This window comes from Nerophis ophidion, linkage group LG07, assembly GCF_033978795.1.
Source record: "Nerophis ophidion isolate RoL-2023_Sa linkage group LG07, RoL_Noph_v1.0, whole genome shotgun sequence".
Lineage (NCBI taxonomy): Eukaryota > Metazoa > Chordata > Actinopteri > Syngnathiformes > Syngnathidae > Nerophis > Nerophis ophidion.
The window spans coordinates 41,703,910-41,717,342 of NC_084617.1; the positions used below are offsets into that span (position 1 = coordinate 41,703,910).

A 13,433-nucleotide genomic window follows, 5' to 3' on the forward strand; every position below is an offset into this window, starting at 1 on the left:
TCCTCACTAGCGCTTTTGTTTAAGAGCTCTTCTTCTTTGGTTTTTCTGCAATTTGATTGGATGAATGCTGTGTGACGAAGATAACATGGATGCAATTTGATTGGCTATTGTTCTGACAGGTAGCGCGCACACTGTCACACACACTTGTACACAATGGAAGATACAGAGCGCTCCTGAATAACTTTTTAATCTTTGGGTTTTGGGGAAAGTAGCAAGTCATGTCAAGTCAAAAGGTTCAAGTCCAAGTCAAGTCACAAGTCATTGATGATAAAGTCTAAGTCGAGTCGCAAGTCTTTTTACATTTTGTCAAGTCGAGTCTAAAGTCATCAAATTCATGACTCGAGTCTTACTCGAGTCCAAGTCATGTGACTCGAGTCCACACCTCTGACAATCGGTGTTCCCCACAATACCAGAATATGTCAGCCGTGCCCAAGGGCCTATTTTGGAGCCATCTATCAGTGTGGTGCACCAGGAAGGGTCAATGTCACCCAATTTGTTGGGAGACGAAGAGGGTCCTGTGAATTGAAAACACATGTAATTCATTTTTTGGGCCACAAAGGGAAGAAGTCAGATGAAATTGTCAACAGGTGGGTACACACTAGCCAACAAATTGCACCCCGGCGGCGTGGTTTCAGAAAACAAGGAGATAAGCCAGTTTGGGCCATTTGTGTCAGTCAACTTAAAAGGGGCGAGGTTGTGTTGTCCTGAAGTCAACTGTTAATATTATTTACGTAATTACATGATAATATTTTTGTATTATTTGATAATATTTTGTATTAGTAACTGCAATGCTTTAATTTGGAGTTAAAGTTGTTTATATTTATTGTACTTTATAATCGGTAAACAGCAGTTAGATGATGTCACTTCCGCTAAATTACTTCCTGTTGGTTGACTTCCGGTATTTGTTCGAAAGCTAGAGATACATTTTGTGGTCTTCCGTAGTACTTTCTGTTGCCATGCTACACAAAGCGGCGAAGAAGCAATGCCGTAAGTCGTCTTTAATAAGTTAACAACATGTCAGACACGTTAAAAAAGTGTAATAGTGCCGATATGTTAAATATAATTGTCGAACTAGATAAAATGTGTTCAAGTCATTTAGGCAGACGGGAGTCTCCCTCCGCTGGACATTTTCCGACAATTACCGTTACATTTTTATATGTCATTGTAAACGGATATGTACAGAGGCAATAAGTGTGTTGTGTCTCTTGTTCTTTTCAGTTTTTCACCATCTTGTCTATGAAGGAATTGTCAAAAGTAAATGGTCAAGCTTACAATGACGTTCTCTTCATTGACTCCGGTTTGGCTTGGTGTTGAGTTGGCGTTTTTACACGTCTCACGAGAACACTAAAGTGAAAAAGGCACGTTCCGGCTGCCCTAAGGTATCAACATGGCAACTAGTCACAGTGGAAGCAGCAAAACGTCAGTATCCACAGCAAGCGCAGCTCTTGTTAGAGCCAAAGCAGAAGCCGCGAAAGTACGAGCGTCGTACGCAAGCCAAGAAGCTAAGCTTAAACTGGAAGAAGCTAAGCTAAAACTGGAAAAGGCTCATAATCAATTAGAAACAACGAGAATAACCACAGAATTAGAAGTGCTGACATTACAACGAGAAGCAGACGCAGCTGAGGCGGAAGCTCAAGTATTGGAAGAAGCTTCGGGAGCACAATCCACTGGCGATGACAGGAAAACTGAATCAGAAAAGGCAAAAATTGAACGCACCAGTGAATATGTTCAATCACAGATCGACCTTCAACAGCAGTTGTCATCTCCAGCTGCCTTGTGTCCAGCAATAGATAAGCAACCGTATCCATTAACACAAGCTATCATCAACACCTGGCATCTGGATGAAAATACTCCATATATGCAACCCAGTCCTAATAGAACAATCTTTAAGAGCGATAAAGAATCTCACTTATCCACACCAAACTTAAATAAACCAGTTAAAGCCACGACAAACTTCGAACAAAAAAGACAATCTGGCTCAAACATACATGCTCCGCCCTATGTTCCCCGACAGGTTCCACAAGCCAGCATACCGTCTTAAGTGGAACCATTGGCCCACTATTTGGCAACATGAGATCTCATCACCTCAGGACTGTACTACTTAGCTGATAAACCAGAAGATTATCGCGCATGGGAGTCGTCATTCACTACAGCGGTCAGCGGTGCTCACCTCACAACAACCCAAGAACTAGACCTCATGACAAAGTGGCTTGGTAAGGAGTCTGGAGAACATGTGAAACGCATCCGCTCAATGTATGTAAACCATCCAGAACTGGCTCTACACAAAGCATGGGAGAGACTGTGTGACTGTTATGCTGCCCCTGAAATCATTTAAAAATCACTATTTGATCGGCTGGACAATTTCCCCAAAATTTCTAATAAAGACAACGCTAGGCTACGCGAACTGGGAGATTTGCTCATGGAAATTCAAGGTTTCAAGGAGGACGGGTATGTCACCGGCTTGTCCTATCTGGATACGTCACGTGGAATTGGGCCGATTGTGGACAAGCTTCCTTATAGCCTTCAGGAAAAATGGACATCTTCTGGGTTTTTGTACAAAGAACATAATAACGGTTGCTTCCCTCCCTTCCACTACTTCTGTGTTTTTGTGTGCTCCGAGGCAAAGAAACGAAATAACCCCAGTTTCACCTACCAGTACAATACAGCTGCTAACCTTGACAAACACATTGCAAAAGGTTTTAACTCCAACATACCCGTCACAGTGCACAAAACAGACATTTTAACAACCAATAGTGACCCCAATGAATGTTGTCCTCTACACAACAAACCACACCCCCTTAAGAGATGCAGGACATTCCGAAACAAATCCCTGGATGATAGAAAGGCCTTTTTGAAGGAAAAAGGGATATGTTTTAAATGTTGTTCCTCAGTTTCACATCTCGCCAAACAATGCCAGTCCTCTGTGAAGTGTTATGAATGTGGAAGCACTCATCATGAAGCAGCAATGCATCCTGGCCAAGGCTCCTCCATCTCTTAAAGAGGATGGCGGGGAGGGAGAAGAACAGTATAACATGCCTGATGTTAGCACGAGCTGTACAGATGTTTGCGGTCAAGGTCAGTGCTCATGCTCAAAAATATGCCTTACTAAAATGTACCATAAAGATTTCAAGGACAAGGCCATCAAAGCATACGTAATTTTGGATGACCAAAGTAATTGATCATTGGCAAGACCAGAATTGTTTAAAATGTTCAATGTGGACAGCAAACCAATCACTTATCATCTCAGAACTTGTTCTGGCCTTGTAGAGGCACACGGCAGGGAGGCTGAGGGTTTCCAGATTGAGTCCCTGGATGGTAAAGTTCTCATCTCACTTCCAACACTCCTCGAGATTCCAAATAATCGGAATGAGATCCCAACACCAACTGCAGTTTTGCATCAACCCCATCTCCATCACATTGCCAAACACATCCCCGAATTGGACCACAGAGCACAAATACTCCTTCTCCTTGGAAGAGATGTAATCAGGGCACACAAGGTCAGACAGCAAGTAAATGGGCCACACAACGCTCCTTTTGCACAACGTCTGGATTTAGGCTGGGTGGTGATGGGAGAAGTGTGTTTAGGCAATACACACAAACCAACAATTCATTCAATGAAAACAAACGTATGGGAAAATGGACGTCATTCCATCTTTCTACCCTGCACCATACGTACCAGAGGAGGACAAGCAGAGAGCAAGCCGTGGGCCATGATGTTCACTTGTCTTAGTTCGAGAGCTGTTCATATCGAGTTAATCGAGTCTATGGACACTTCAAGTTGTATCAACGCCCTCAGGCGTTTTTTCGCACTTCGAGGTCCAGCAAATCAACTTCATTCTGATTGTGGCACTAATTTTACGGGAGCATGCAAAGAGCTTGGAATGAACAAGGCAGTGCAGAACTTCCTCAGTGAAAAGCAGTGCATTTGGAAATTCAACCCACCACACGCTTCCCACATGGGAGGCTCTTGGGAGCGAATGATCGGGATTGCAAGAAGAATCCTGGATTCAATGTTACTGAAGCATGGGACTCGTATAACCCATGAAGTTCTTTGCACTCTGATGGCGGAAGTCACTGCAATTATAAATGCACGACCACTTCTGCCTGTATCCATAGATCCACAACAACCCTTCATTCTTTCACCATCAATGCTCCTAACACAGAAGGCAGGAGCTCCACCTCCACCTGGAGAATTCACAGAGAGGGACCTTTACACTAAACAATGGAAGCAAGTGCAAGCATTTGCAAACCAGTTTTGGAGCCGATGGAGAATGGAGTACCTTCCTTCTTTGCAACAGAGACAGAAATGGAATATGTCAAGGCGAAACCTTCAAGTAGGAGATCTAGTTCTCCTCAAGGACAAGCAAGCTGCACGTAACTACTGGCCTATGGCCATGGTCACCGCCACGTTCCCCGGGATCGACAATTTGGTCAGGAAGGTCGAAGTGAAGACTACAGACCAAGGAACCCCAAAAACATTTTTGAGACCAGTAACAGAAGTTGTTTTATTCCTGCCCAAAGACTAGAGTTATTTGGTGACCTTAGTGGCCTCACACAGGCCAGGCGGGGAGTGTGTTGTCCTGAAGTCAACTGTTAATATTATTTACGTAATTACATGATAATATTTTTGTATTACTTGATAATATTTTGTATTAGTAACTGCAATGTTTTAATTTGGAGTTAAAGTTGTTTATATTTATTGTACTTTATAATCGGTAAACAGCAGTTAGATGATGTCACTTCCGCTAAATTACTTCCTGTTGGTTGACTTCCGGTATTTGTTCGAAAGCTAGAGATACATTTTGTGGTCTTCTGTAGTACTTTCTGTTGCCATCCTACACAAAGTGGCGAAGAAGCAATGCCGTAAGTCGTCTTTAATAAGTTAACAACATGTCAGACACGTTAAGAAAGTGTAATAGTGCCGATATGTTAAATATAATTGTCGAACTAGATACAATGTGTTCAAGTCATTTAGGCAGACGGGAGTCTCCCTCTGCTGGACATTTTCTGACATTACCGTTACATTTTTATATGTCATTGTAAACGAATATGTACAGAGGCAATAAGTGTGTTGTGTGTTGTGTCTCTTGTTCTTTTCAGTTTTACACCATCTTGTCTATGAAGGAATTGTCAAAAGTAAATGGTCAAGCTTACAACGACGTTCTCTTCATTGACTCCGGTTTGGCTTGGTGTTGAGTTGGCGTTTTTACACGTCTCACGAGAACACTAAAGGGGTAATTGTGGGGAAAGGGACTTCCAGCGGAACAAGCAACACAATCACCCATACTTTGGCGCCATCTCGAGGAAATTAATTTTGATAATCCCTTTAGATTCTTTACCAGTCTGGTCAACTCCTAAAACAACATAAAACGGACTGGGCCAATTGGGCATGACACCCACGTTGGCATTTGTAAGGGCGAGGGGGTTCTGGGAACGATCAAAGTTCCTCTGGGAGGTCATCCCTTCCCGAATAGTTGTGATGTAATAATAGGGGCCAGTGGGATTCCAATGCCCTGTGTAGTGGGTTACCTGCTTTCACCAGGGTCACCACACCCTAGAGTATGTATTCTGCTTCCGACACCAATTGCTCAGAGTTGCGTCGTATCAAAAATAGAGGTTAGTACCACGGTAATAGCTACTATGTCCCTCGCAATCGATCACACTGCACAGATCAAAATAAATAAGTATTGCTGTCCCCCTTGATCCAGTCTATTTCAAGTCCGCCCTATGTTTTAAGACACTTGTCAGTCACTGTCGTCAGGAAGGAAGGACTGAGGCACAAGGACATTAGAACAAACCCAAGTACCAATCTGTCAGGGAATACTGCTGGGCGTAACATCCTGCCTTTCGTCTATCAAAATCAGAGTAATTCAGGTAACTAAACGGGGATAACCATCAAACTTTTCACTTATTGTAGCAACACCAATAGTTATGCTAAAAAAACAAGTAAGAGAGATTATATAACATCAAGTATATAGGTTGATCTCAAGTAATGATAGCTTTGGATATATGAAACAGCAGTTGAGCTGGTCTGGTAGTTCTACACGACGGTAGACGGCAGCTCAACGTGGGGAGATCTCTCTCGGCATCGTCTTCTGGGTTGTGAGGCTATGTGTGTAAGTTCTGCAAGGGGACCGAGTGGGGCCGGTGATGTGGCGATGGCGGCAGTGACATCTGCCAGCCGAAGGGAGTGAGGCGTCAGTTCCACGACCTCAAAGGGACCGGTCCACCTGGGCTCCGTCCGCTTGCGGTTAATGACCTTCACCCTCTCGACCGGCGGAAGGGAATTTGGTGTGGTGGGCTGTCATCCTCAAATCTGCACAGAGGAACTGGCACATAATTCTGAATTTGCTCAACTTACAAGTTTGGTTTTACGCTGATTCCTCCTTCCACGGGGCAGCTGGACCTGGGAAGGGCTGATCTGTGTGCAGTTCATAGGGTGAAAGACCAGTTTTGTCCGTGGACATTCAAGTGGTCATTAAAGCCAATGGTAACGCGTCAACCCACTTCAATTTGGTCTGTGCACAGATTTTAGCCAATTTGTTTTAATTATTGTTCATTCTCTCGACCTTACCTAAAAAGAGGATGGTACACCGAACAAAACTTGTGTTTTAGTCCGAGATCCTTTTCGACCAAGGCTAAGTGAGCATTTTTAAAATGGGTGCCGTTATCTGACCTAATCTTTTTGGGGTAACAATGTCGGGCTATTAGGTCATTAACAACCCTTTTTATTACTGATTTTGCATCCTCTTTTTAGGTTGTGGTTGTTTCCGGCCAACCGCTGTAATTGTCAACGCAAAAAAGTACCTTTTCCCTTGTACCTGATTGATCATATCAATGAAATTACAACCTTTACACAGATGTTACCTCACCTCCTCCATATTCCAGATTAATCTACTAAACCACTATCGATGTGCAACATCGTTATTTTCAAATTAAATTTCGTTACATCTTTTTACCCACTGAAAAAATGTTACAACTACTCCACTTATCCCTTACCTTGCCCTGACAGCAGTCTTGCCTACATCCAATCATGGCACCTTCTACATTCCTGTTGTGACCACCAAGAGAGTAACCATTGGGAAATTTAGCCACCCTGCTAACCTAAACAATCTCAATCCTATCTTCTCCTAATCAAAGCCAACATTGAAGCTTATCAATACTATCATCAGTATGGGTCTATTGAGTGTCAGGTCTTTGAATAACAAATCATTTTTAGTCAATGATTTTATTACCTCATTCTCAATTTGACTTCGTTTTTAACTGAAAAATGTTAAAACTATGGAAATTGTCAGAGTCGGCTGATTGTCGATTTTGTTGTAAGGAGTCTGATTCCACCCTCAACTCCCCCCCTTTCTGTTTCTGAAGAAGGGACATCAAAGGTGTTTGTAATACTTTTACTTTCAGAACCATGTAAGAAAAAATTCAGCTGATAGTCAAGTAAATTATTCAACCTGGTGAAGGCGACAAAATATGCTTATATTTATATTGACACAAATGCTAGAAAAACACCAACCTTATGGCGGATGCTTTTGCAATAGTAATTTGACATTCTACCACACCTGATGGCCGCATTAATTCGTTAAGTCAAGCTCATGTTGTAGAAAGTTGAATGATGCGGACACAATTGTTACCGAATACCTCCTATTATTTTTATTTTTTTTCATTTTATTTTTATTGACATCCAGCATCAGACATTTCCATCTACTAAATCATATTCACATACATCACATAACCGTTGTCTGTCCTAAATGTCAAAAGTATTTTTGTTTGCCACCCACGCCCCCAAAAAAAGAAAAAGAAACAGAGATAAACAAAAACAAGGTAGTATCTACACATACATCAATTAAATCAGCAAAGAATAAATAATACATTGATAATAATAATGAACAGAAATAAAATATATACAGATACTTATATGTATATATACACATATAGGGAGTAACCTTTTTTTTTTTTTTTTTTTTTAAACAGTACACTAATTCCCAAGATTTAAGTCAGGCTTATGGGGCGTGACATAATTGACCCAGTTTTCCCAGTATAAGTCAAATTTCTCCGATTTATAATTAATAAAGGCAGTTATCTTCTCCATTTTATATATGTCCATTGTGGTTTCCATCCATTGCTTCAAAGTTGGGCTCTCCTGGGATATCCATTTCCTAGTGATGGTCTTTTTACAAGCCACCAGTAGGATATTCATTAAGTATTTATCTTTCTTCAGCCAATCTTGAGGAGCAAGTCCAAAAAACAAAGTTTTACTTTCAAGGGGTATTTCTCGTTTAAAAATATCCTGTAAAGCTTGGTGTATCTCTTTCCAATAGTCCTTTATGGTAGAGCAGTCCCAGAAAACATGGTAGTGGTTTGCGTTTGAATTCCCACAATTTCTCCAGCAGGCAGGGGAGTTATCATAGTGAGACTTCTGAGAGGGTGTAATAAAAAATCTGATCAAACTTTTCCAGCCAAACTCCCTCCACTTGGGTGAGCTGGTACAAGTCCATTGATATTTCCATATTATTGTCCATTCTTCCTCCGATATAGTTATCCCTCCTTCCTTCTCCCATTTTGTTTTAATATATGAGGTTGAGTATAATTTCATATTCAACAAACACTTATACAGGCATGAAACAGTTTTATCAATAATTTCTGAATTGTAATCTTTTGTAAACAATTCAATCCAACATATATTCGTCTTTGTGACGCTTTTCATCTTCATATTAACAAAATGACGCAACTGCAGATATCGATGAAAATCTTGGTTTTCTAATATATATGTCCTTTTCATAGTTTCAAAACTAAGCATTTTTTTATTTTCCATTACACTACATAAAGCTGTTATACCCTTAGATATCCAGTCCTTAAATCTTGAGTCTAATTTATTAGGTGCAAACTCTGTTTCATAGGCACACCACTTAAGAACTGCAATATCGCTCTTGAGTTTGTGTTCCTTTATGATATTTTTCCACACTTTAAGGGTCCATTTCACCCATGGATTATCAATGTTATTTATGTGGGCTTGTAAATTCCTATCTGCCAGAATTGCTTGTATGGGGATGGAGGCCATTTCTTCTTCAATAATTTTCCATTGAGCAACATGTGACGGGTTGCACCAACATATCACTGCTCTCATCTGGGCTGCAAAATAATAATATCGGAGGCAAGGTAAACCCCATCCTCCTTTTTGTTTGATCAGTTGTAAAGTTTTGAGACGAACTCTTGGCCTTTTACTTTGCCATATAAACCTTGATAGCATTTTGTCCCATTCATTGAATTGGTTTTGGTTAATCTCTATTGGAAGGGTTTGGAACAGGTATAGCAGTCTTGGCAGTACATTCATTTTAATGGAATCAATTCTAGAACTAAGGTTAAAAAAAGGAATTAAGTTCCATCTTGCTATATCATCTTTTATTTTTTTATATATGGGTAGATAATTGTATTCTGATAATTTTGTTAGATCTTTTGACAAATTAATGCCCAGATATTTAAAAGAGTCTGTTTGCCATTTCAGAGGGTAACTACTTCTAATTTCCCCTGGTGGGTTATAATTATATGAGAGTAGATGGGTTTTACCTATATTAATTTTATATCCTGATAATTGACCATACATTTCAAATGATTGCATTAAAATAGGGAGCGAGTATGTTGGGTGTCCAAGATAGACCAAAATGTCGTCCGCATAGCAGGCCAATTTATACTCTCTTCCTTTAATCCTAATTCCCTTAATATCTTCGTTTTGTCTGATAGACTGAGCTAATGGTTCCAGATATAATGCAAAGAGTAATGGTGACCATGCACATCCCTGTCTAGAACCCCTTTCTAGTGTTTAATCCTAGCAGTAGGATTATTATATAATGCCTGTATAGTTTTAATAATTGTATCCTGAAAGCCAAATTTGTATAAAACTCTGTAAAGAAAATTCCAATTGACCGAATCGAAGGCTTTTTCAGCATCCACACTTATAACAACTGCTTCGATGTTTTTTCTTTGTATATGATCCATAATATGTAGTGTCTTTCTTATATTGTCTTGTGTTTGGCGTTGATGTATGAAACCCGTTTGATCATTATGTATTAACATAGGTAAGAAATCTTCTAATCGTTTGGCCATAATGGAAGTAAATAGTTTATAATCTACATTGAGAACCGATATTGGCCTGTAAGATCCACATTCGATTCTATCCTTGCCTTCTTTTGGTATAGCTGAAATAATAGCCTCCCTCCAACTAGGTGGCGTTTGTGCCTTTTTTAAGACCCAATTCAATGTGGGGAGTAAGACAGGTATTAATTCATTTTTAAATTCCTTATACCACTCTGCCGTGTAACCGTCTGATCCTGGCGATTTACTTAATTTAAGCCTACTAATGGCAACTTTTAATTCATTTTCGGTTATATCTGCAAACATTGTTTTTCATCTAAAATAGGTAAATTCAGGGAATTCAGGAAGCTGTCGATTTGAGTTATGCTCCTACTAGAGACCTCGGAGTATAAAATTCAATAAAAATGTTGGAAGGCTTCCTGAATTTCATTTGGTTTAGTTTTTATCCCTCTTGTTCTTGGATCCCTGATTTTATAAATTGTGTTTTCTGCTATCTTTTTTTTTAGTTTCCAGGCCAATATTTTCATAGACTTAGAGCCACTTTCATAGTGTCTCTGTTTCAGAAACATTAGATGTTTTTTTATTTCTTGTGTGGCCAAACTGTTAATTTCATTCCTAATATTTCCTATTTCCCTTAATGTATCTTGTGCCAAATCTAGTTTGTGTCTTCTTTCTAATTCTTTTAGTCTTTTTTTTTAAGTCATCTGATTTTGTATTCTCGTTTTTTTTCTTAAATGAAGATATTGCTATAATTTTCCCTCTTAAAACAGCCTTCAAGGTGTCCCATAAAATGGGAGGCGAAACCTCTCCTGTGTCATTGAACTCTAAGAAAAGACTAATTTCAGATTTAATTTGTGTTTTAAAGGGTAGGTCATTCAGCAGACTTGAGTTTAATTTCCATGTATTATTTTTTGCCCTCAAAGTCAATAGATAGGTATATAGGTGCATGGTCAATTAGATCTATCGTCCCAATTTCACAAGTACATATTTTATCTTTATCCTTCACAAATGTTAGAAAATAGTCTATTCTTGTATAAAGACTGTGCGGAGCGGAGAAATAAGTATAGTCCCTTCTTTCTGGGAAAAGGTCTCGCCATATGTTAATTAAACCTACTTCATCAAAAATTGTGTTTGTTTCTTATAAAGGGGTTTAACGTTATGTATTTTTATGCTAGATGAGTCCAATTTTGGCTTTAAATAGATATTTAAATCCCCACCACAAATCAAAAAACCTTCGGTTTCCGTTACCATAATATTGGTGATTTTTTGGAAGCAGTTAATATCACTCCCAGGTGGTGCATAAACATTCAATAAGGTAATTGGGTTCCCATCTATCTTTCCCTTTACTAAAATAAATCTACCCTCTTTATCACGAATTTCCAGTACTTTTTCAAAAATTTACCTTTTTTGAGATGAGGATAGCAACTCCTCTCCTAAGTTGTATGACGAAAAAAACAGGTGAGTGAAGCCCATTCTCTTTAATTTTACATGTTCCTTGTCAGTCAAATGGGTCTCCTGTAAATATACTATGTGGGCTTGTTCTGTCCTCACCTTCGATAAGATTTTACTGCGTTTAATTGGTTTCAATAGCCCATTAACATTGAACGACACACATTTTACTCTGTCACTAGCCATATGTGTTTAGTTGTAAGTGTACCAAAAAATATTCAAAATATAACCTAGCAAGTCTACTCCCATAACGAAAACAATTGAAATAACATAAATAAAACAAAGCAAAATAACCAAGGCAGAATAAACAAAAAAAAAACGGAGAAAAAGGAAAAATGTAGTTCCAAGGCAGGGGTCTCTAATAAATGACCCTTGGTTAGGCTAGATAAAGCATCTAGCTGTGGGGGAAATCCTCTCCCACCTATGGGCAGAGGGCCCCCATCATGGCGCTCAATAGAGAGGGGAAAAAAATCTATATTCATTACATATATGCATCCCTCATTTGTATATATCTCTCATCTAGTTGGGGTTATTATATATAGCACAAATGTCTTGGGGTGAATTTAAAGTCACCTGTTTGAGTTCTGTTCATCTTACCAGTCCTTTAAAAAGTCAGTCAAGATTAACAGGTCCTCCGGAGAAGACGATGTTTATCTTCTGAAAACTTGATGTCTCTCCTTGATGCTTTTCTCTGGCTCCTCCGAATACTTTCTATTAGACTTCTGTCTTGACTACTTTGTGCATGTAATAAGTAACTATAATTATTTTATATGCTTAAATGTCATGTGTAGTTTTAGCTCAGCTGTTGTGTAGCTGCTAGCTCCTTGTAGCCTACAGCCGCGGTGTCCAAAGTGCAGCCCATAGCTATGTGTTTAACAGACAACTGAAACAATTAATAATGTGGTATTTGTGTGGTTTCATCATTGGACCTAAGTCTTTAGTTTCCGTAGGGGGGACAGAGAGCAAGGGAACAATGTGGGACAGCATTGGTGTCCATCTTATACCATGTTAGTTTTTGCAAAGATATGTCAACGTGAGTAGCCACACCTTGAGTTCCAACATATACTATATATATATATGATTGATTGATATATAAAAAGGAGTCAAAGGCCTCCTGATATGTCGTCTACTTGTGATCATAACATATGGCGGGTCAGGTGGTGGTACACACGGAAACAGCTCAGTCAGCCAGGGTTTTCACTGATAGAACAGTTGCAGCAGGAGTTGAGGTACTCAGCAGGCGCCAGCCATGTTTGGTGCTCCATGCTGTGGTATGAGCGCTTGCTCATGGAGGTGCCTTGATAGTGGTGCCACAGCTTGGTGGCCGTACCGTCAGGTAACACCAGGAAGGTCCCTTCTGTGCGATATTGAATGTCAGGGCACAGTTTGTAAAGCAGGTCATTAACAAGCAGGCACGGTGTGTTCAGGTCGACCACGAAGGGGTGCTTCAGTGTGTGTCCAGCAATTTGAACCGGAAGCGGTTTGGTGACAGGTAACATTCTTGTGACCTCAGTGAAGCCTTCGACCTTCAAAAGAGAAGCACACAGTTTCTTTGGTACCTCTGCATTCAGAGATGAGTGGGTGGCACCAGTGTCAATCACGAACTGATAACATTGTCCATTGACACTTATGTCCAGAAGGCGTCTGTTTGTATCCCCTTCTGGGCGTCCAGCTGTGGGCACAGGCGAAACAGCACCGCATTGTCCACCATCCGAGTCCATCTGTCTGGTCTCTTATCTGTTGCGGATTCTTTTCTCCGCCTGCTGGAACTCAAAAGGAAGGTCACCCACTGCTGAATATACTTTAGCTGATTTTTGTCCTTTCGGTTCTTTTGACATTTTTTTCTACAGTGATTTGAAAATTAAGGAGTCGTTTCCTTGTTACTCTGTCAT

At 40.0% G+C, this 13,433-nt stretch overlaps 1 protein-coding gene across 2 annotated transcripts in view; it reads left to right on the top strand.

Moving 5' to 3' along the window:
• Window positions 1–769: 769 nt before the first annotated feature.
• The window catches only part of LOC133556345 (uncharacterized), a 33,892-nt gene continuing 21,228 nt past the window's right edge, over window positions 770–13,433 (top strand). Inside the window, exons 1-3 of one of the 2 annotated variants that reach the window (XM_061906174.1) lie at window positions 770–987; window positions 1,219–4,863; window positions 5,101–5,156. In XM_061906174.1, coding sequence (XP_061762158.1) covers window positions 3,207–4,526 — 1,320 coding nt within the window. In that variant the 5' untranslated portion in view covers window positions 770–987; window positions 1,219–3,206 and the 3' untranslated portion in view covers window positions 4,527–4,863; window positions 5,101–5,156. Of the gene's footprint in view, window positions 988–1,218; window positions 4,864–5,100; window positions 5,157–13,433 lie in introns of those variants that run through there. The other variant, XM_061906173.1, reaches the window with a different exon arrangement.